The sequence below is a fragment of the Procambarus clarkii genome, chromosome 20 (genome assembly GCF_040958095.1).
Source record: "Procambarus clarkii isolate CNS0578487 chromosome 20, FALCON_Pclarkii_2.0, whole genome shotgun sequence".
Classification (NCBI taxonomy): Eukaryota; Metazoa; Arthropoda; class Malacostraca; order Decapoda; family Cambaridae; genus Procambarus; species Procambarus clarkii.
This window is the reverse complement of record NC_091169.1, coordinates 26,759,305-26,784,335: the sequence shown is the minus strand read 5'-3', so window position 1 is coordinate 26,784,335 and position 25,031 is coordinate 26,759,305. Positions and strand designations below refer to the sequence as shown.

Here is a 25,031-nt window from a genome sequence, read left to right as displayed (position 1 = left end):
AGCATGAATGTGAAGAATGCAACAAGCTACTGCTGGGGGTGCACAATAAACTACAACCTGGAAGATGAATATGGGGTGCACAATAAACAACCATCTACAGGATGTAAATATATGTATCGCATGTGAGAATAGTGTTGCGATGAATATTTCAAATATGGCGCCCCCATAGTTGCACGCTATTAAATTGTTGCTGACTTTAAGACTGAAGCATTGCATTTTTGTTTGATTTTCGTTACTCTAATATTGGTTATCAATACAACATTTTCATATCTACAAGATATATGGGCGGAAATTGTTCCGTGTTTATTTGCAGGTAAATACCTGTCATTTAATTTAGAACGTTCAATTGTCTCTTTAAACGTCAATGATGCGGCCAGCCTGCCAGATGTTTGGCATCATGAAAACATTGCTAAATAACATTATTGTAAGCCATATTCATCTAACCTAATGGCAAATATGTAAAACATTACGGATGAATGCCAATGTATAACTGTAATTCACCACATACATATCAGCATGGAAGAAAATATAGTGTAAATAGAAAGGTGTATTTGGGTTGCCGGCAGCCGCCCACGTCACGTAAACAAACCCGGGAGACGCCAGGCAGACCTTCTCTCCCTCGTGTGCCTCTACGGTAATACCACCTGGCTCTTCGGCCTCTTGTGGGCGCTCTTGTGTACGTGGCAAGCTACTCCCTCTTGATAAATCAAGAGAAGTTCATGTGGTGTAAGCCGACTCATCTACATGCGAAAATCAGTAAGGATAATGGATTTCAGATACAACTATTGAGGCCCAAAAAAAAAAAATGTGGCACGAAATTCTAAATGTATTTTTTGTTTGCAATATATATATATATATATATATATATATATATATATATATATATATATATATATATATATATATATATATATATATATATATATATATATATATATATATATATATATATATATATATATATTGATAGGGATACACAGGCCGTTATTTAATAAACTACTGGATATGTGAGTGTAGTTACCAAAATGTGATGTGAAATTTCGAGGAGCCTTTGTTAATTAAGCTAGGTTAAAAATGCGACGTTCTAAGAATAACATGTATGGGTTCTTGTTAACGTGTCCAACTTTTATTATGGTGTTGACAGACGTTTCAGATACATAGAAAACATTTCAAGATACAGTATGTGTCTAGGAGCGATTTGGTACTTTGTATATATGTTTATCCTTTTTCCTGTGATATTTTGCTTTAGCATTATGTATTTCGATGTTTCCTTTTCTGCAGGTTATGAAACTATATATGAAACAGTAATTTTGATAATTTGTAAGTGTAACTGGGTGGTTATATTCCATCATTACCATCGTCATTATGTTGTTTGTTAACAGGAACATTTTGTGTGGCAATCCTGGCATTATTTGGGGCTTATAAACTTGTACCAAGCTATCGCAGTTGCTTTTAACTTCTCTAAATTAAAATTGTCTTTATTTATTGCGGTAACCATTTACCAAAAGTATATTCAGAGAGCTGTGGAAGGTCTTCATATTTAATCCAAGGCATTTTTCCATTTGTGTGAGAGCTCGTTCGTTCACGGGCTGCAATATTGAAATGTGTGAATTGTGTAACTCCCAAGAAAAATACAGTGGCGTCCACATAAAAGTAAGCATTATAACGTCAGCTGGATCTTAGATTTTATCATTGAATAGGAAATTTGTTCCAAAATTGAGTTGAGAGGCGATCACGGCACAGGTGTATTTTGGGCTAGGCTCTTTTTAGACCTTGTTACTGGCTGTAATCAGCTGCCGCGTGGCTTCTGGAGGCTTGCCATTACACTTTATCTTTTCTGCCCGTTGAAATTCGCTCTTCATATATACACACATATATGAACAAATGACCATAAAATGTTCCACCATAATGACGTTTCGTGGTACATTTTGCTGCGATTTTAATACTAAAAATAGTGATGTTATTTTAATTCGTGGAATTTATATTCCACGATTGTATTAGCATTCACAATATATTATTAATTGCTGCTGTTGCTAAGTTCAGAGTTTTAAATTTAATAGAACAATATTTCATACTAATAACCTTCTTTTCAGTGTAATTTTTTTGCTAGTGAAAGTAACCATTTTTTACATGCACACTTCCCAACTCAGGCTGATCCGTTGCAGGTCCTGGACAGAAGAGCCAGTTGGCATCAGCACACAATAAGAGTGGCATCCAGGTGCTCTCGAGCCTGGACAGGACATAAGGAAACTTGGAATCAAATCGTTCCTCTCCACCGTGTAATTGAGAGAGGCATATGACTCGAACGTGTACCAGAGTACAGACCTTGAATTTGTAGCGAATACAGAATAGAGTATAGAGTTCAGTAGAGTTCGATGCAGTATTGGACACTTCGACGGGACATCAATAGTAACCTAGTTCCGACTTGGAATTAGTCTTCTCATCGTCACTTAAAGCTAAAAAATCAACTGTGAACCGTTTTTGTACAGTATACAAATGCATTATTTTATCAGAGCTTGAAGCTGGTGGATTCTGTAATATTTTAAAGAGTTGTGCCGGAACTTGCAGGTCATTCTTCGTGAATTTGAAATTTTGTGTGATTGGAATTAAGTAGTGACTGAACACCGTGGCCTTTCCCCTGTAACGTCAATGTGATTCATTCCCCGTGGCACAAGCTTGGCCTTGTAATTGTAGGAGAATTGTGTTGTTTACCTTGGTGTACTGTCGTGGCCCCTGCTCCTGTGGCACCATTGTGGCCCCTGTGATACCATCGTGGTCGTGATATCATCGTGGCCCTTTGATACCATCGTGGCCCTGTGATACAATCGCGGCCCTGTGATACAATCATGGCCCTGTAATACCATCGTGGCCCTGTGGCACCATCGTGGCTCTGTGATGCCATCGTGGCCCTATGATACCATCGTGGCACTCCTGTGACACCAACTTAGCCCTGCTCTGTGATACTGTCGTGCCCTTTGACCGCCGTGGCCCTCCTATAGCACTAACGTAGCCACTGACACCTTTGTGGCCCTTCTCGTGACACCATCGTGGCCCTCATATGACACCGTTGTGGCCCAGCCCGTGACATCGCGGCTCTGCCCTTGTGACACTTTCGCGACCCTACCCACGTGACACCATCGAGGCCCTACCCTTGTGACACCATCGAGGCCCTACCCTTGTGACACCATAGCGGCCCTACCCTTCTGACACTATCGCGGCTCTACTCTTGTGACACCATCGAGGCCCCTACCCTTGTGACGTCAGGGAGGCCCCGCTCTCTGACACCATCGTGGACTTTCCTGTAAAGTCACAGTGGCTCATTCTTCAAGAGCCAGGACCTTGTTTTCTCCCCAGTTGACCTCCCCCGCCCGCCAAAGTGAAGGTCTTCGCAAGAGGAATCATGTCCACCTCTGCCACCAGCGAGGTCACCGATGTACTCATCAAAAGAGGTTTTAAGGTAAGTATACAGAAAGCTCCCTTTATACGTATGCATGTGTAGGCGTATATGTGGATATAAGAAGACAGTATATGTATTTATGTGTGAGTATATGTATACTGTATTTATAAAGTTGATCAGTAACGCATCTTGGAAAATAAATGCATTTATTTATCTCGTTATGGAAATAGGCAGTAAGTAACAAGGTCTCGTCTGATATGGCTGGGCGCCTTTTTTTGATAATTACTTGCTTCCTCTGATATGAAGTGTTGAAGGTTCCTCAAAAAAAGTGTTGAACCTGTCGAGGTTCTTCAGTCCTGCTGAGGAACTTCGACAGGACTATCGTACTCTTACCGTCGATAGGTTCATTATGCAGTCGACAAGTCCATAATATCAGACGGAAGCGTGTTACTTTTTCCTACATTTCCTATGAATAATGTAAATATCCATAGGTTTGTATGTAAACTTCTCGTATAGATGTGTTTAAATATGTACTTGCCGAAGTGTCTGAGTATAGGTGTTTGTATAGTTATATGTAGAGATGTGGTGCGTATATAGAACTTCTCGTATAGATGTGTTTAAAAATATTCTTGCAAAAGTGTCTGTGTATAGGTGTTTGTGTAGTTGTGTGTGTATATATATATATATATATATATATATATATATATATATATATATATATATATATATATATATATATATATATATATATATATATATATAAATATATATATATATATATATATATATATATAAATATATATATATATATATATATATATATATATATATATATATATATATATATATATATATATATAATATGTTTGTATAGTTATATGTAGAGATGTGGTAGATATTTACATTTATCTAGCCTAAAATTGAGATTACTGAAGGTTTCCAAAATCTTAGAAGCCTCGTGTCCTTGATTCGCATATGTACTTTGCAGTATTTATCAACGGCAAACACAACAAATAGTGCTGAGAATCATTGCACTTAAACTTGATAATATAATGCTAAATATCATTTGAGTTTGACAAGTTATATTATAATAATAATAATAATATTTGGTCCTATGTATGGCTAAATGAGATCACAACAGCTGAGTTAATGTCAAATTGCATTCTACTTACTACAAGTAGTTTTAATATCTGTGAGTGAACGATTATCTCACATTATTGTTAATATCTGTTGACACAAGACTACCCACTTTATGGGTAGTTTATAAGTTCATCTTTCCAAGCCTCATCAGCTTTGATACAAATATTATTTTTTTGGAATATTTTTATACAGGTCACTAGTAAAATTATATGGTAAGAAAATAATGTTATTATTTCATTCCTGGAAAATATCGAAATCTTTATCAAGTGAGTTGTGAAATAATGCTGCTTTTGACAGGATGGGGAAGCCACTGTGCTACAGAAAGGCACCAACGAGCTATGAGTTATTGTTACTAATGATGGGAACATCCAGTCAGCAAAATCATTGTGAGTACGAGGATTCACGCTCAAAATCAACCTTACGCACTCTTCCCCCACACACCACACTTTACGCCCTTCTTATGAGGACATGCAACATTGCACATTGATATAGGCAAATGCACTCTTTGATATCTGCACCCTCAGTTACGAGATTGACTTTATTATCAGCATATTTTTGTTAAGTTTACAATACCAGTACTTTGTTTAAGATTTGTTAAGCCTATGGAGTCTGCCTCGGTAGTGATAGCTATATGGCTGTTGAATGAATATATGTTGATAGCTTATATGCAAATTTTAGATCTTGTCTCCTTAGGTGATATTGATAAATGTCGTCGAGTTTCTCCACACCATTCTATACTTGATAATTTAAGCTGATGATCTCTTGCGTATTATTTCAGTTTACAGTATGTCTTATGTTTCTGGAAAATATAGTTCACCCAAGTTTCCTATAGACATCATAAAATTTTAACAAATGCAATAAAAATGAACATTATCACATTAATTTCATCAAAATGTAATTTAAGCGACGTGGTAAGACAATAATAATAATATTAATAATAATAATAATAATAATAATAATTTTATTCATAAGAATGTGCATACTGTACAAAGAAGATGAGATAAAGGGACAATTGTAGGTTCAGGTGTTACACTTAATGAAGCCATTAACTACTACGCTTCAGTATGATGGGAGGAAGGTAGAGAGGGTAAGAGACCGGGGATAGGGGAAGAGAGAGATGAGAGAAGGTAGGGGGAGGGAGAAGAGAGACCCGGGCACAACCGGGTACACTAACTTTATATATGTTAAACACGTTTGGAAATAATATAAACAAATACTGCGAATCTGTTTCATGCTTTGCTTATGAAATACATAATGGAATACGATAATTCGCTGACTTCTATTACACTGCATTAGGAACTGTAGTTACAGAAGAACAATACCACAAGAGCGTACTATATTTGGTTAATTATGACCTCATTGCTGGCATTGTTGACCTTGATACGTTGTTGATACCCAAAGTATAATAATTTAATAATAATTCGTTTTGGCAGGGGACAGGCAGCCAGAGTGTATGCATACACGTTAGGTTTATATCGAAGTTCCCCCCCTTCCCCCAAGGTCGAATTACTGACTGCGCCCAGGATGCAATCCCTCAACAAGCTGACTAACTCCTGGGTAGCTACTTGATGCTAGGGCACTAGAAAATGCGCCCAACCATTTCTGTCCCGCCAGGGACTCGAACCCTGAATTTTCGATTGTGAGTCGATAACGAACCCGACTGTCTTTACGGGTCCCTTAAATGCAAATAATACAAAATAATACTTAAATAATACAAACATTAACCCAAGCATACAAACCATATTATATATTCACACACAACGTAAAATAATATTTTGTCTTTGAGTATTAAACGCTTAAACTTTTTACGAAAAAAAATCAAGCCTTAGAATATTACCAACTTATGTAAACTGTTTTTAAGTGATTTTTACGGTATGACTTTGTTATGTATATTAACGTTATATCTTGTGTCAGACAGTAAATCACAATAACGGGGTTGAAAATGAAACAGTAAAACCCACACATCTAAAAAAAAAAATATTGGAAGTAATGACGTTTTGGTCCATCCTGGACTGTTTGGTGTCATTCCTTATGGTTTCTATTTGTGTTAATTTTGTGAAACCGATATACGTTTGGTTTATGTTGTATCATATACCATTTGGGGGACCTTCGACAAGCCGCCGGCTTCCTGTCCTCGTTGAGGCCACTAGTGTTAGTTGCTCCCCAGGTAAATTCCGGTAAAATCATTCCGTGGCTTCATTTACGTGCAGATGAAATGGTATAAATTATATTTTCCACTTTGACGTGCACCTATGAAAAATTACATGTTTATCATGTGACAAATCTTATATAAGGTCTACCCGGTGTCCGTAGCCCCTGAAGCTGTAGTATGGGTTTCGTTCCAGACTTCTTCATGAGTATTCATCTTGGTTTATTTTCCATTTATTAATCGTTATGTTCCGTTAACGACCCGTTGATTTTTACTGTCGCATATGTTAGTGTGCTTCCCAGATTTGTTTTATCCGCTTATATGTGTGATCCATATTGCTTGGATAGCTCATTTACCGAGTTTGGTGTATGTATTGAGATGTATTGAGATTGTTTATATATATGCAGTATGTCGCATACCTGAATGTTTAGTATACCGAGGTGTGTTGCTGTATGTGTTATGCTTGAATGCTGAATGTATCGACGTATACTGCACTGTAGTCGTGTGTCCGGATACTCAGTGTATCGACGTGTGTGTGTGTTGCAGCGTGCAGCGATCGTGGGCATGGCCACTGGCAGCAGTACCGTGTTTGAAGGGGTGGTGACCATGGCTGTGGACGGCTCGAGTACGGCCGCTGCTGTTGTCGGCTCCACGCTCATACTGATTGGAGGTGAGTGCACTCAGCGCCTCTTTTGTTTACGATCCCGCATGTTTTGTGAATCCCACTTATTTGTCTGACACTCCAACCTCTTCTCTTGACACTCACGTGTTCCATTTCCACACCTCGCTGTTCCATTTATAGTCCGATCTGTTCGCTTTAGGCCTACACTATCATCTGTTCTTTTGTACTCTTAGCTGTTCTCGTTATAAATGCACCTGTTCTCTTTACACTCCTGTCTGTTCCATTTACTCTTCCACCTGTTCTATTTAAACTGCATCGGGTTTTGCGTACAATACCTCATGTTCTAATTACGCTACCACGTGTTCCTCATGTTCTAATTACGCTACCACGTGTTCCTCATGTTTTAAATACGCTACCACGTGTTCCTCATGTTTTAATTACGCTACCACGTGTTCCTCATGTTTTAAATACGCTATCAAGTGTTCTCTTATAGTCCTATCACTCTTTACACTTCCATCTGTTCTGCATACATTCCCGCTTGTTCTGATTACCCGTGCCAGTTCTCTATAATTCCACCTGTTCAAATTACACTCTCACTCTTGTTACACTCCCACCTGTTCTCATTATACTCCCACCTGTTCTCATTATACTCCCACCTGTTCTCATTATACTCCCACCTGTTCTCATTATACTCCCACCTGTTCTCATTATACTCTCACCTGTTCTCATTACATTCTCGACTGTTTTGCTTCCATTTAATGCATGTTCTGTTTAGGCTTCCATTTTATATATTTTTCTCCCAGCTGTTCTGATATATGTTCATCTGGTTTGATTACACTCCAGCCTGTTTACTGCCCTAAATATTTTGTTCACATTCCCCACCTGTTTCGTGCACACTTCCAAATGGTTTTTAATCTAACAGGCGTTCTCTCGTTATTCACTCCATTGTTCTTTCATCCATGACCGTTCTTATCTGTATAACTGCTGTATGCCTGTTTCTCTATGATTCCATAATGCTGTGTTTTAGTTTCAGTGACAAGTAAGTTCACATCCGATTGTATAATTCATTTCTGGAAAATTTTCAGCGATGATGACAGTGGTATCGGCAGTCGGGTATAAGAGATACACCAAATACCGTGCCCGACAGGTGGACACTGTCATGGCTAAAGCCAGACGTATGGCTCGAGGCGAAGGTGCCGCCCCTGCCCTCCTCGATCTGGGTTCCGGGGGAGAACTTCTGCGGGTGATGGCTGCCTGCGAGAACACGGTCACCATCTGTGATACCGTAGTGCCCGCTGAAACTTACTGTAATGGAAAGATTTGCGAGATAAACATGGGAGAGATAACAGCAAAATCTGGAAGATCGGGAAGTGTTGATAATCTAGCCACAAGGATATCGAGGAAGAGTGGCAGCGTGGACACGCTAGCCACAACGAACTCCAGGAAGAGTGGCAGTGTGGATAATTTGGCTGACCTACGAACTATAGACATATACCCTGGAATGATAGTGATGCCGGTGTACTTAGAGGAGTCGAGCTGCACGGTCCATGTTTACATGCCGGACGAGCACGAGGCTCCTCTCTGGCTGTACACAGACATGGTGATGCTCTTCTGGGTAGCAGTGTTCCTGCTCAGCATTGGCCACACATTTCTCAACACGGCTTTCATAATTCTTGGACTAGCATTTAACATTCTCCCCAACGTTTCTATCGAGATTCTCTGCAGTGTCTTCGGCTGCACCGGAGGTTGGTTACACTAATACTTTTATTTGTATAAAATTACTTTTTTGGGTAGTTATTCCTGCTCTTTGTACACTTCTGTATTGAGTGTTCCCGAAAAGCATAAAGGCAGTTTTAAATAAGTGCTCTGCATTCTCACTGACAGCTTGTAAACAGCTGACTAATTCTGAAGTACTGTATTAATATTAAAGATGTGCTCATAAATTTGTTTGATTACGTTACAAAGTGCTGATAAGAATGATAAGAAACACCGAGTAAAGTAGCTTTTATTAAAGATGTTTCGCTTCTTATAGATTCTTAAAGCCTTAAAGTCTAAACGCCATCAGCAAATCTACTCAATAATTGATGTTTGTTTACATACTGTACTTATATCGACTATTTTTTTTTATTATATCGAGAGCGTAACACACTATTGCTTGCCTCAATTTACCAGCATGTCATTAATATCGTAAGATTGTTTTTAATTTGTTTTGCAATTCATTTAATTAAAATGTTGTTATTAACCCTACTGAATTACTAATTTTAAGAGGTATAATATGTTATTTATATAGAATGTACTGTATATTTATCTGCTATAATGCAGTATTGCACGTATATATTTTTAAAGTATGCTTATTTCATAGAACCAGCTAAAAATGATTCAAATTTCAGTATTCCTTATTCCTTGTTGTTATAATTTAAATAGACGGTGTTGAAATGTTGCATTATGTTGCTTTGCGGGGATGTCCACTATGTTGTTGTTAAAGATTCGCTACCTGGAATGGAAAATTCCAAGTAGCACGGGCTATGGTGAGCCCGTAGCCACTATGTCGCCCCCCCCCCCGTCATATCACATTGTCAAGTCGCCCGTGTGGCTCACTTGTCATAATTTTAAACAATAATGCCACTTTATATGGCGTCAATTTTGAGAGAAACTGAAAAAACTACTGGACTGACGTCACTGTACAGGACTTTGTGTACGGCTTCTTTATCAATGCGTTCATTAGTATTGTTGTCCAGGGAAATTGTTGAACTGACTTCTGGTTATCAATGTGTAGGCTGAAGCTGAACGGTAATAATATCTCCATGACCAGATACATAAAACAATACTATTTAGTGGCAAACATATTATCACAAGTCCTGGACACAATAATAATAGCATTTATACTGTTTGAGGTAAGGGCATTGTAATTCTAGTATTGCATTAACTAAAATTGCAAATGTTGAAACATTAATGCTGTTAAAAAATTTTTACTTAAAATTCCTTGGAAAAGTATTGAAAGTTACCGAATTAATAAAAACAAAAAGTACGATACAAGGTCATATCTAAATTACGCGTAGAGAGTAAATCAAAGGCTTCAACTTATGCGCGAAATAAAGATTAACTTCACAGATTTTAATTTTACACTTACATTCCCAGGGAAATTTAGTATGTTTATTTGTATTGATTGAGTGAACACGGTCTAATTAAACTCAAGAAGTTATCTAATCATTTATTTATATTAGCTTTAAAGGCACAAACTATGACTAAATTATTCAGTCTAATAATGGGGAATAATGCTTTGTTTAGTGATTAGTTTCCTGTAATTTCCATATGGTGTTAAGGCGTGTTTTACATTAGTACCAATAAATATTGTTTTGAAGGTTGAAGGAAACCTCCAATATATGTGTAATACTTCATTCAAGCACTACAGCATTGTAGTAAGTTAAACCAAATATTGCTTTCTTAATAGAGTACTGTAGTACGTTCAGGCGATGAGTCACAATAACGTGGCTAAAGTAAGTTGACCAGACCACACACTAGAAGGTGAAGGGACGACGACGTTTCGGTCCGTCCTGGACCATTCTCAAGTCGATTGTCGACTTGAGAATGGTCCAGAACGGACCGAAACGTCGTCATCCCTTCACCTTCTAGTGTGTGGTCTGGTCAACGTACTGTAGTCATATTGAGGTTTACGATGAAATCAACTCGCCTCTTCAACACCATACTTATTCATAGCTTCTCGTTATCGTGATATCATTGTGAACTCTGGTATGTTGTATAACAGTTATATTTTTAATACTGGCATATTAAGGATAACTTTACGATAATGATATAAGCTTGTGTTTCCTGCAGGAGTATGTATAGTGGCGGCTGGTGTGGTGGCCTACCGTTGTCACCAGGTGTACCACAAGTACCTCCGGGAGAGCGCCCCGGCGCCCTTTGAGGACACAACCTTATCTAACAGTCCTGCTGTCTGGCAGCTGTTATGAAGTATATACTTCATTGAGGATTTGTGGTCTGTTGGTGTATTGGGTGTTTCCATTGAGCTGTGAGCAGGGGAGACATTTCATTCATATGCATATCTTTAACAAAAATTAACACACTAAAACTGTTACTTACGAAGTTATTATTTGTATTAAGGACGTAATATAGAATCATATTAGTTATTATTTTCATTACTAATGTTTGACAATATAAGGCTTATTTTGTGTGTTGTAATGCGTTTTCTATAGTCTAGTATGTTTTAATATTCGTTGTTGTTATAGGTTCAGCTACTCTGAACAAAAGTTCCAAGTAGCACGGGCTTTGGTGATCTCGTAGTGGACTTAATTTAATATTCAAGAAACTAGCACGGTAAAAAATGGGGTCACTTAAAAGATATAACCTTTATTATCTTAGCTAATTAACTGAAACTTTGGGATATTGATGATATGATAGTATTTACATTGTGAATATTATTACGAATTAATTCTTATGATAATCTCAGAACCAATTTTAAAACGTAATTTAAATTTAAATAGACATAGATCCTTTTTTAAGTAACTATAATTGATTAAAAGTTTAGAATTGGTTAGCAGCACTTGCTTGAATACCAAAGTTTTCTCAAGTTTTTGGCCTTCTTGGTTATTGACTGACGCAGTTCTAGTTTAGTTCATTTATTATGCACCCCATACCCATCCTGTGGGCGGTAGTGGAAAGGGTTACAGAGGCACATAATGGGCTCAGGGACTGAACCCCACAATTCATTTAGCTAAGCAAGTTGCAGTTTTGATGAACTAATTACAAATTGTAATGTACAGTATATTATTACATTGTTAGTGGGTTCAAGACCAACCACAAGTACAGTCTCTAAGCTAAGCAACTTGTATATGAGGTGAGCTAATGTCGCAATTGACATGTTTATCCCTCCCAAATCAGTGGGCAGCAGTGGATAAGTTACAATCACCCACATTTACTATCTACAGTTACCAAACTGGGGATATTTGGCTAAAATTTCTGGTGATAGACCATTTTGACTGAAATATCTGAACATTTCTTGAACATTTGTTATAGAGTTGTCTATAAATTCACGTATATTTTCGTACTGTTATCACATACAGTGACGGAGGGTGTTCAAATAATTATGTTGAAACAGTTTACATTTGGTCGGGTTGGTGGCTCTGCTCTGAATAGGTAAACGATTCCTCATCGCCTATGTTGGAAGAGCAATAATTTTGTTGTAAATTTCAAATCGAAGGTTTAGGTTAGGTGGGTTGCATAATTGTTTTGGCTTATGTCAAGTTTCGTGGTAAAGCTTTTTATGAAATATGAGATTAGATTTTATGATTAGATTTATTCTAATCATAAAAATAAAACTTAATATGATAACATTAGACTTATTCTTACTGTAAAATTTGTTGTATATTGTTTGTTGTACGGGTTTGTTGTATATATATGTAGGGTTCACTAATTGGATGCGGCTCTTTTTACAGGTAATCCATTTTGTAATATGTAGAAAGCACTAATATTTATTTTATGCATATTTAAAAACAAATATAACCTTAACTTGAAAATCGTAAAATTTAGTTGTACGTTGTTTTTTAACCGTATTAGTTTGTTATACATTGCAAGCATTAATTGTTTCATAAATTTTGAATCTTGTTAACCATGCATTGTCAAGGAGTGCATGAAGTTTAATAGTTTTAATTACCTGCAATAACTTAAACATATCTGATGTTTCTTTATAGTCACATAAATTAGATAGTTTGTAATTTATTGCTTTAATTGTCGATAATTTGACGTTATCAATAGAAGTAAAAAAAGACCGAAATATTGCCATATTGTTTCATACTTATTATATTAAATTGTTCAATATATAAATTGATGAATATCAATAATAATGTACAAATAGCATACTTCCTTTGAGTAAATTCATGCTTTGTAACACGTTTCAATCATCTGTTATATTTTTATTCTAAGGATTCGAGTGCAGTGTCTTAAAAGAGAACTTCAGTGTGGACCAAGAGACTTTGTTTACCTGTTTGCTAAGTCATAGAACCAATGTTCAGTGTTGTTTTATATAGATTAATATATCAATATATTGGGTTTGGAAAGTTTATATATAGCGAGTTATTGATTGCAAAAAAAACTATATGTATATATATGTTAACGATTGTATATTTTATTTTACATATACAACAATGTGCATAACATATATATAGCACAGCCACGCTGCATATCATTACACGAGAACATATTTGTTTAGAAGTCTTCCCCAAAGCTCAGGTGTGTTCCACTGGCTGGTCTCTAGCGCCTAGCCACAAGTGTTGGGCTTTGAGACGGTTTTTGCTGGCCAACTTTACCTGCCAACTCTCGCTTACTCCCTTGTGTTCTTCCCTCAACAAAAGTCACTATGATGATGCATGCCAATATCAGTGTGTCAAACGAGGATTCTAGGCGTCGTGTTTGGTGTCTAGTGCCGTTTTTCCACATTTTTAAAAATCAAAATAGTTAATTAAATAGAGGTTTCATGTGTTGTATGGAGCATTTTGATGTATATGGGCTGTATTTATGTGGAACTGTGGAAACATTAAATCGGTGGTTTGATTGTTCTTTTATATTTTTATTTCAGAATTGAGAAAAATTAGATGAGTGGAGCTTCGATCAGCCTCATTGTCGACCTCTGTCCATTCTTCTCAAAGATAATAATAATAATGATGATGATGATGAGAAAATCAGTAGAAGCCTTGATGGTGATGATAAGACAAATCTGTAGAAGCCATGACGAGGATTCGAACGTACACACTGGGGTGCTCCCAAGTATACGCCCTAACCAACTCTGCCACGACATGCTAAAAAGCAATACAACCTGGGATTCATGTGACTCCTTTAACGGTCTTAAGGTTTCAACTGTATCAAAGTTTGGGATTTACACACTGCCTCAGGACTCCTGGATTATTTAGTTGAATCCCATATTGCATTGCTTTTTGAATATGTCGTGGTGAAGTGATCGAAGGCGTGTGCTTAGGAGTACCCAATGTGCAAGTTCGAATCCTCCCCATGGCTCCTACTGGGTTTCCCATTGATATATCACGTTAATGGGATTTCTTTGTGCGAATAATAATAATAATAATAATAATAATAATAATAATAATAATAATAATGAAAAAATAACAATCGGGCCACCAATTAGTGTCACTAAATTAGTCTGAATATCGCCCTATATTTTCAGTTAATGTATGTATGTTGTACTAGTATTAGTACTGTAATGCTCTAGGGGTTGGAAAACTCATACAATTTTGACTTATATTTTTATGAGCAATCAAAATTTACGTAGGTTTGAGTATTTCAAATAGTATTACAGATGATATGAAACCCAGTAGCTGTCACAGGCTAGGAGCGTTGCTGTCAAGGTGACAAAGTTTTGGCCAGACGCCAAATGCTGGAGTCTGGAATTTCATGGAGCGCATTGTGCCAACTCGTTTGTAAGTGGAAGAGACGAACAGATCTGAGCTCTTTTTTTTTTTTACATCCTTTTCTCCAGAAACTAAATACTTCTAAACTTTTCGCTCTTATTCACCAAGACCGTGCAGGACTATACATGAAAAAAATCATTTCAGCTTTACCATACACTCTCCAACATTACCATTCACTCACTATCTCCACTGTACATTTACATTCTTGTACATTCATGTAATTTCATAATTACATGAATTTACATAATGTATATTCATTATGCCACTAACATGCATAACGTTTCGGGTAGGTGCTTAATCTGAATTTTCCTGGAATACGGCCCGCCAAATCGTTGAACAACCAGGTGCCCATTCACTGCTGGGTGAACAGAGGCTACAGTTAAGGATTGGCGCCTAGTTAATCCTCCCCTGCCAGGATACGAGCCCAGGCCAAATCGCTCACGGAGCACGGGGCGAGTGTGTTACCACTGCGCCACGGGAACCAACAGCTTCAACATACGCTTCACCATGCACTTACTCTCCCATACACTCATCAACACCACTACATACTACCGTCAACAAACATCAGCACAACTATACACATCAATATGACATATCACAAAGAGCTGAAGGATTAACACATTCTAGGTGGTAGTGTGGGAGATAGGTTCCCAATGGTGTCCCATATACTAGAAGAACACCAATATCAATTATATAGGTGGGAAGTTATTAATTATTGAAAAAAACATACAAATCTTGGAAAACATTTAACAAGGTCTATCATAGAGAAGCAGACGAGGATCAAAACACAAAATGGCTGATGCGAAGAGTACTGAACTGTCAACAAGGTACACAAAATTGAAGGATTTCACTAGGGAAGAAATAAGGAATGGAGGTTTTATGGGCAGGTTGGTGATGGTTGAGGATCTGCAAAAGATTCACGAAGGAAAATTTCTTACATTAGAAATAGAAGATAAAGATATTATTATTAAAATTAACCTTTTACAAGGAAGCACTTTGTAAGAAGTTGGCAACTTGATAGATAAGGTAAGGAGACCAGAAGGACAAATAAAGAAACTTGAAACAAAATGAGACATGGAAAATGAAAGGAACGGGGGGAATACAAATTTGAAGAAGTAATCAAGAGGATAAAAAGATATGGACAAGAACTAAGAGAAACTATTCAGGCTAGCTAATGCAAGGAGTTAGTCAAGGCTAACGTTTATAAGCAACTGAAGTGGAGAAAGTTAATAGAGAACTGGACAATTGTAAAGATGAAGTAAAAAATAAATATGCACAAGTCGTAAATGAGAAAGAAGCAAAAAACTATGTAAGTCAACAACAGAAATAAGCAATCATGAACTGGCATTAGATAGTCACTTAAGAAAGTACTGTAAATTAGAACAGAACACTTGACAAAGTTCTAGAATAATTTTTGAATGTTTGGAAAATTAGATACCATTTAGAGTGGACAGCAGCAGAAGAAAAAAATCACTGATAAAATGGTAGGTTAGGAGACCTCTCAACAAAGGAAAATGTCAGGGATTTTTAGAGAATAAACAAATATATAAAAGGCAAGACTCGTCCTTTAAAGGTGATATTAAATGAAGTGGGGTACTTGACATTATTAAGTATACCCTTAGTTAGGTACTTGACAGTATTAAATACTGTATGCCCTAAGCTAGGTACTTGACATTATTATGTATACCCTTGGCTGGGTACTTGGCATTATTAAGTATTCCCTTGGCTGGATACTTGGCATTACTAAGTATACCCTTGGCTGGGTACTTGGCATTATTAAGTAATGGTTATATTATGTATATGTAAGTCTCATCTTTCTAATTGTATGTATCTGTCATTTTCTTCATTTTCCAAAACATGTCTACTATTTAGAACACTGTTAGTTTGTTTAGGCCTTTCTTAAAAAAAGAAAGAAAAATCTTCAGACTAAGCTATATATCACTAGGGAAGGTAGTTTTCTATAAATTGTCTCCTGTGTCTTGTAATATATATCTATTACTGTCATTAGAATTGTAACAATTGCTGTTATTTGCTTTGTCTTTTTCAATGATTTAGTATCATGTCACATTAAAGCATTGGAGAAACGTACTACAATGCCGTAGTGCTTGAATGAAGGTGAAAGAAAGACCTCATATATGTGTAAGTGTATTAAAAACAAATTTTCGGATGTATCCTGTACCCTTTCTCAAGGTACTATATACAATATTCTGAACATTTTATACAGTACCATGGAAAAGGATGTAGGTTACATCCAAAAATTAGTTTTTTTTAACACATTGGCGTTTTCCTTCTCCTTCATTAAAGTATTAGCATTTTTTATATACTGTATAATTATAATAGGTAATATTACTTAACAGTATTTTTCCCTTGTATTATTATTAGGAATTTGTATAATCTTATAAGGTCAGTTATAAAGGTACAGCCATTTATGAATAAAGTTATACCGTATAATGCTTAATTAAAGCTAATTTATCAATTAAAATACAATGCAGTTTTTAATATTTTTAATACATTAGGCTGTTTATAAATAGTATATTTTATAGTTCTTATTTTTCTAGGTTTACCTAACCAGTGACCATTCATTTGGATCAACTTTTAGAAAGTTGCCAAGAAATGGGTTGATAATTAAACACGGGATATATTTATTATATCTGTCCTTCTTTTACCACAATAAAACCTCTAAATAAACCTTTATTTCATCACCTACGCTTCCCTCTGGGTATGTTATATTATAAACAAATACAAAGCTAAATATTTATATAGGATTGAGCTAAAGGCATATCAACTGCACGATGGTTATTACGACAGCGTCAGTAGCTCACTAAGTAGCAAGTATACTTTCCTGAACATCCTCTAAGATTAAAGTAAACTCAGTATATATACATCGACAAATGGGGGTAGACATTTCGGTGTATATGTTTTCAAACACCATCACTATCTCCTCACTGCGATTCTCTTTCCAACAATATTTCAACCACTGGAAAGTTATATAAGGCCTCCGCAGGAGTTTACTGGCTATATACTTTAGTATATACTAGCAAGTATACTTTATTCCTAAACACAATTTAGGGCTAAAATAAACAATCTATATACCGTGATATATTCCTAGAAGAAGGGTACAACGTGAATTTATTTTGTTGACATACATCAGCTGATATAAAACGTACGTGGTTGGTCAGTTGTCCAGCTGAGCCGGCACCGTGATTGGCTAAGCAACAAGATAAACACTTACCAAAACCAAACGAACCAAAAGTTGCAAGTAGCACGGGCTATGGTGAGCCCGTGGTGGACTTATCTGACACAGGAGCGGGGCTGTAATTGATTTTATAGTATTTAGTGCGGCATTTGAAAGCAATTTAAATGAATGAAATTTGATCTGTGAGTTTAATATATGTGAATGTATATATCACATAATACAATTAATGTGCAATCTTATGAAATCTTCGGTAAGTAAAATATGGTTTTCCTAAAACGAAAGGCTTTCCTACCAGTGGTTTAGGCCTATCATTCTCAGTAGCCTGACAATATGCTAATATGACAATTTGCCAACACAGGTCTGCCCTCCCCGCTTTGTCAACACTAAAATAATAAATAAAAAAATGAATAGTTTATTTAGGTAAAAGTACATTCAGTACATACATATTAAGTTACAAGCAGAATGTTGGATTTCTAGACAGAGCTAGTATATATACTCACTACATATTTTGCCACTAATAATACGCACAACCTAAATAATACCTAAAGCCACTAATACGCAGAGCGTTTCGGGCAAGATATGGGAAACTTAAAAACTAAGACTTAAAACTAATTGAGATCAAAAACATGAATTGAACTGAAGTAGAAAATAAAAGAATTACAATAATTGCATGTTGAATAGAACAGCAGAAATTGCAACAGAACAGCAAATAGTAATTTGAACTAAATAAACAGACGGACAACAATTTCCTTAAATTTATAACAGATATCAGCAGTTTTACAGGTAATTAATCCTTACAAGCTAATCAATAATGAATTATTAATCATTAAACATTAATGTTTGATACTAGCAAGACATGGGTTGACATTTAGGAGGTTACGTGGAGTTGATTAGGTAGTACTTAGTTTTTCTATTCAACTGGTTGAGAGAGGGGCAGTCTTTGATGTGATTGGGAAGGCTATTCCACATTCTGGGTCCCTTGATTTGAAGAGCATTTCTAGTTTGGCTAAGTCGCACTCTTGGAATCTCAAATAGATATTTGTTTCGAGTGTGATGCCCATGGGTTCTGTCGCAACTCTCTAGGAAGCGTTTAAGATCAGGATTAGCATTACAGTTCAGAGTTATATATATCGGTATCTGGAGATATTGGATCAGAATCTCCAGATACCAATTCCACTGTTGGAAGTTGGAAGCCAGATGGGAAAAGAAGGCGGAGAGGGAGTTGGCAGGGAGAAGGGGGGAAGAGAAAGGGAAGATTGGGGAGGAGCGGGGAAGAGGTGAGAGAAGAGGTAACTGGGGGAAGGGGGTGTGGAAAGAGGGGAGAGAAGAGTATGGAATGGAGGTGGGAGTGGGGGTAGAGTCTATCCCGGGCACCCCCCCTTAATCTCCTTAATCTATACTATACTATAACACACTGAACTATACTATCCTATACTACACTACAATATACTATACTATACTATACTATACTATACTATACTATACTATACTATACTATACTATACTATACTATACTATACTATACTATACTGTGCTATACTATGCTATTCCGTAGGTGAAAGGAAACGTGCACAACCATTTCAAACCCGCCTAATAATCTAACCTGGGATTGTGTTAGTCGAGAATGAATCTTACTGTACATAAACAGTTTCATGACCCGGGACTTGTATATAATTTGCTTTGTTAACAGAATCAGGTGGATCTACATTTATGGGATAAAACTAAACTCTAGTCAGGATTGTATATATCTCTGTGATCCTGTAAGATCTCCATCTCACAGGATGGCTTGTCATATAGTATCATGTGGTCAGGTAGCCAGCACTAGCAAACTTTGGAAGGAATACAAGGATTGATCATCAGCAGTAAAAGGGAAGGGTTGTGCCCTGGACAAAGCAGTGTCAGCCTACAGGAGGCAGGGAGGGAAATCAATACTACACTAGGCCAGGTCTGCGGGCTTGTCGGCTCTCTCCAGACTTGCTGACTGCTGCTTCTCTTGCCACCAGACTTTCAAGGAGTTGTATTTTTATTTTAGGAGTTTAATAAGCCGTTCAATTCAGGTGGGTTTTGTAATCAAAACAAAAACACGTTACTTGATTGCCAACAGGATAGGCTCTGGAATTATTTTGTTTGTGTTATGTATTTTATTTTATTGGTTAAAATATTGTCCATGTTGAAGTTTGCGGATGTTTTTCTAATAAATTTCAAAATCATGGAATATAATGAATGTAAACTACATTAGACGATAAATTTATCGTGTAATGCGATGTGTAACTTTATCAGAACAAATTCATAGAATACGAAGATTTCAAAAGAATTAAAAAGTAATAAACCATTACAAATATTTTAGTCTACTTTTATGGAAAGCTAATTATTGTGGTACAGATAATGTTAGGCGCGGATTTGGCGAGTACTTGAAATATCTTTTTCAGCCATTCTATAACCATGAGCTGAATAAAAGAATTAAGTTTAATCTCATGACTTGGCTGAAGCGGTCGACATTGGCTGGCTGCCCAAGCTATAACGAGGTGAGGAGTTCCATCCCAGAGAGCTCCAGATTTGTCAGTAAGTTTGACTTCTTTTGAGAACTTAATTGAATATTTATTGGGCACTATTTAGGCATGCCGAAATAAATTAAGTGTATGTACTAATGTTATGAATGTTTAGTACTAGTGTGTTACAACTGTATAATTAAATGTGTTTGATTATGGGCCAATTTTCCTCGACATAAAAGAATCAACGGCATAAAATTTAATCCTGAAATAAGTTTTATTCCAATCTGTCCTGCTACAGAGAACGTCGCATTTCGATCGTATGCGTTACATAAGGCCAAAAATGGTTGTACTAGAAAATGGTAGCGGCTCGCGAAAGTGACGTAGTCTCGTTTTCTGTTTTGGGTCCTCTGGTAGGTTAAGAGAGGTCACTTTAACTTGACCGTTTTCTTAATGTTGGGAAACCTTAGGAGGACGGACTGGGTAATTAAATATCACCATGCAAATAATATTTACAAACACTGATATTCTCTGTTTTAAAAAATGATGCATGAGATTTATAATAGGTTTGGTACTTACATATAATTCATTTATAATAGAACCTTAGCAAATTGAAAGCTAATAAATATGGTCAATTTAGCAAGCTAAGTAGCCTATGCTCTCATACAGACGTAATTACGCTTCCACATGTGGATGTAATGACATCGAATACCGAAGCCAACAGTTGGACAAAATAGAATGATATAGATGCATAAAACACTAGCTATTCTTCTACTATAACCCCCGATGTTCAACTTTAAAACAAACTATGATCCGTGGAAAACATGTGCGTATTTCTTTATTCTCGACATTTTTATTACGCCCATGGTCAGTGTCAAGTTATTCAAATTCCCCCCCAAAATACTAACTATACTAAATATATATTTTTATCCATTGTTAGACCGCTATGACCTGAACTGTTCGGTATATTTTTAAAATAAAAATTAACAAACTAATTTTGAGGCTCAGTTCCTGAGCTCATTATATAATTCCTGTTATCGGGGTCAGGAGGCCTGTAGGGAAGCCCTTCTCCCCCCTTGGCCGAACTACTGACTTTCCCCAGACTGCAACACATAATAATTCTCTAACTCCCGGGCACCTATTGCCCGGGAGTTAGGTAAAGGTAAATGCTAGGTAAAGCTAGTTACAAAATTCAATGCATACCGTCACATCAACAATGGGCTCGAGACCGACCACAAGTACAGTTTCTAAATTACGCAACTGGCATATACGGTGAGCTAGTGTTACAATTGATATGTTTATCCTGCAGCCTGCACACCGACCCCCCATCCAGTGGGCAGTGGTGGATAAGTTACAATCACTCAGTTACTACCTACAGTTAGCAAACTGGGGATATTTGGCTAAGATTTCTGGTAGCAAATCATTTTTAATTAAATATTTACACATCTCTTGAATAGTTGTTATAGAATTGTCTCTGAATTCACGTATCTTTTCGCACTCTATCAAATAGTGACGGAGGGTGTGCGAATAATTTTGTGGATAGTTTACATTTGGTCAGGTCTACATTAGCAGATAATGAAAATTCCCAGAGATACTTATAACAGAGTCTAAGTCGAGCAGTAGTAACATCTAGAAGTCTGCTGATTTTATTGGATAATCCATAGATATGTGGCTCTTTTTCAAATCAAATGTTTATTCAGGTAAAGTACATACATACAAGGTGAGATGCAAACATTGATGGATACAAACATTCACATTTTACATGATAGTATGATGATAGATGGAATTACTGGTGTCAATTTCACTTTGTCTCAGATCTACAAGATTCTGTTGATGTTCTTGGTGTACGGTACTCTCAGACTGCTTATTGACAATCCAAGGTTATATTAAATTTCTCTCTTAAGGGCAGATTCTTTGGCTAACTCATCAACTCTTATCATGCATTCGGAGGCCAACATGAGATGGAATCCACATGACATGGACTCGGTTACCATCATCAATAATTTTGTTGTTTGTATTGATGTTAAGTTTGTCGTCAATATACAGGTCAATGTTACTCTAACAGTCGTCTGGTGCACAAAAATACATGCAACCACAGGCATGAAAACGTTTTCTCTATTAACATCTGCTTTCTCATTTTCTTTCTACGGGATTTAATGGTTAACTTACAAATTCTTTCTTTTGTCAGGTCGTCATATATAGTTTGTCGTCTATATATATATATATTTTTCGGAAATCTAAAGTAAAAACGTTGATGTTAATATGCTTATGCTGTCGTGAGTAACATTGAACTTAAAATGTATTACTAAAATGCTTTCCAAAAATGAAGTAATCAAAGAATCTGGAAAATCAAAATTCTAAATATTTCAACAGAATTGTATGTACTGTATTGTGTTTAATATACTAGGAATTATGAGTATGATATATTAAGCGGCGAACTCCAGGAACAGGTGATAAATAATGGTCATAAATATATACCAAACTCATGCATTATGAAATAGTCTTAGTGACAAAATTTCAAACTCGAAATAACAAGAAGTGCTTTAAAAAGCTGAAAATAGAATCAACTCCCTATAAGTGAAGCAAACGAAGCCTCAGAATAAACTTAACAAAACTCTTGACTCGAGTTAAGACTCTTGACTACTTGGTTACTTTCAAATCACGTAAGGTTAGGGTGACATGATATATGATTTGATGTTGGTATCACATTCGTGAAGAATTCGTTTGGGTTATCAATCTATAGTTTTTTAAAATAAGTCACTCGTCAACCCAGTTTGTAGTTTTTTTAGATTTAACATTTTATACATTGGAGTATATATTTGTATTTATTTTATAATAATAATAATAATAATAATAATAATAATAAAATTGACACCGCCATTGACTCTGTAACGCTTGACAAAATGTTAACCTCGCTATGTATATTAGGCGTGTTGAAACATTTGTTATTATTAATGGTAACACTAAAACGTTTGTATTTATATCTACAGTGGGCTCGTTTGCTCAGTCACTAATTTAATCTGGGAAAATGCAATAGGATTAAAGGCAAGCGCTTAAAACTGTAAAACATTGAACTGTGTCGAACACTCGCACTGTGTTTGTAATACAAATCATGATACATGATTATAATGATCAGTAAGATTGGTTTAACATTTATTGTTACAGAGACGAACCCGGAGTAAATGCTGCATCTCTGTCTGGTCTCAGGGCAACTGGTGAGTCATGGTTTTCATACAATAATTCTTCCAAGTCATATTAACCAATAATAAACTTTTTTGTTATACGCAGCTCTAATGTCAATAATGTAGTAATGTCGGCTATGGCTTTGAAAGTACACGTTCACTGTAAATTAGCTGATGCAACGCATGAGTGCACGTTTATATATTTATCACACATACATAACACGGAAGAACACGTTATTACTCAAAATATTCAATACGAAACTATCGATTCTTTTATAAGGAATTCCTTTCCTTGCTCTCTTCCGATTCTGTGAATGATTAACCATTCTGTGAGAGATGGGGATATTAGATGAACTTTAGCTAGTTTCTGATCTACGTTCTGTAATCCTTCATCAAGAATTAGGTTGCAACACATTGCTGTGTTCACCAAAATTTGTTAAAAAAAAGTAAATAAGAAAGTGCAAGGTGATCTGTTGATCATAAGATCTGATGTAACACGGAGCGACTATAGAGACTGCTCATCCACATTCTTATAGTATTTTTACTCTTTGTTTTGGCGTCTTAATCATCATCATTCGCATAAATGCTAACTATAGGTTATGTATGCTACCAATAAATAGAATATTCAAGTAATGAACAAGAATAACCTCCAACACACAATAGTCAGGACACTTTTCGCACCATCCTCCAACGCCGATCCACACCCGGCTAGAGTTTAGGCCCTCCACCCGTCTTAAAAGATTTCCCCCTCCATCCCACTACAAAAATTTCACCTCGTCCCCACGCCACTACAAAATTTTCACCCTCCTGTCCCACCTTGCCCTTTAACCCCCACACTTCTACAAATATTTAATTCTCCAGACCCTCTTTCTTACACCTTTTACCAACGTTACGAAATATATATATATATGTATATATATATATATATATATATATATATATATATATATATATATATATATATATATATATATATATATATATATATATATATATATATATATATATATATATATATATATATATATATATATATATATATATATATATGCGGAAAATCCAGAGAAATGTGAAAGGAAGTGAACGTTTCGACCTGATTAAAGACAACGGCTTGTACTATAAATGAATATACTATACTATAAATGTACTATACTCTACTATACTATATATTACTATACTACTATAAATGAAGACTTAGTAATTAGAAAAATATGAAACCAAGTCAGGGAAAATGAAGAGTTAATGAGTGAATAAATATTTTAATATTTATTGTGACTACAATTTTTGTTTATTAGTTCTATAAACAGTTCTTAGGTGTGAGAAGTTTGAAGATTTAATTAAAATGTTTATCTACGTGAGGCCACTAGTAGTGTGAGCGTAGTGGGCCATACCTAGCCTCAACTAGCCTCATCTAGCTTCA

The 25,031-nt window shown here is 36.1% G+C and overlaps 1 protein-coding gene across 3 annotated transcripts; it reads left to right on the top strand.

Moving 5' to 3' along the window:
* The first annotated feature begins 373 nt into the window (after positions 1-373).
* Positions 374-17,432, top strand: LOC138366629 (uncharacterized). 3 transcript variants are annotated; one of them, XM_069327798.1, is made up of 6 exons: positions 375-756; positions 2,166-3,457; positions 4,835-4,923; positions 7,233-7,356; positions 8,394-9,053; positions 11,143-17,432. In XM_069327798.1, exons 4-6 carry the CDS (start codon positions 7,251-7,253, stop codon positions 11,277-11,279), a joined length of 903 nt encoding a protein of 300 aa, XP_069183899.1. In that variant the 5' UTR covers positions 375-756; positions 2,166-3,457; positions 4,835-4,923; positions 7,233-7,250; the 3' UTR covers positions 11,280-17,432. The 3 variants fall into 3 exon arrangements, with proteins under 3 accessions (XP_069183898.1, XP_069183897.1, XP_069183899.1); XM_069327797.1 differs by lacking the exon at positions 4,835-4,923 and having other exon boundaries at positions 374-676; XM_069327796.1 differs by lacking the exon at positions 4,835-4,923 and having other exon boundaries at positions 374-756.
* Positions 17,433-25,031: the final 7,599 nt, after the last annotated feature.

Coding starts and splice junctions, on each gene's coding strand:
- LOC138366629 (XM_069327797.1), top strand. CDS start 3,401: ATGTCCACCTCTGCCACCAGCGAGGTCACCGATGTACTCATCAAAAGA. Junction 7,357..8,393: donor CACGCTCATACTGATTGGAG/GTGAGTGCACTC, acceptor GAAAATTTTCAG/CGATGATGACAGTGGTATCG. Junction 9,054..11,142: donor TGTCTTCGGCTGCACCGGAG/GTTGGTTACACT, acceptor TGTTTCCTGCAG/GAGTATGTATAGTGGCGGCT.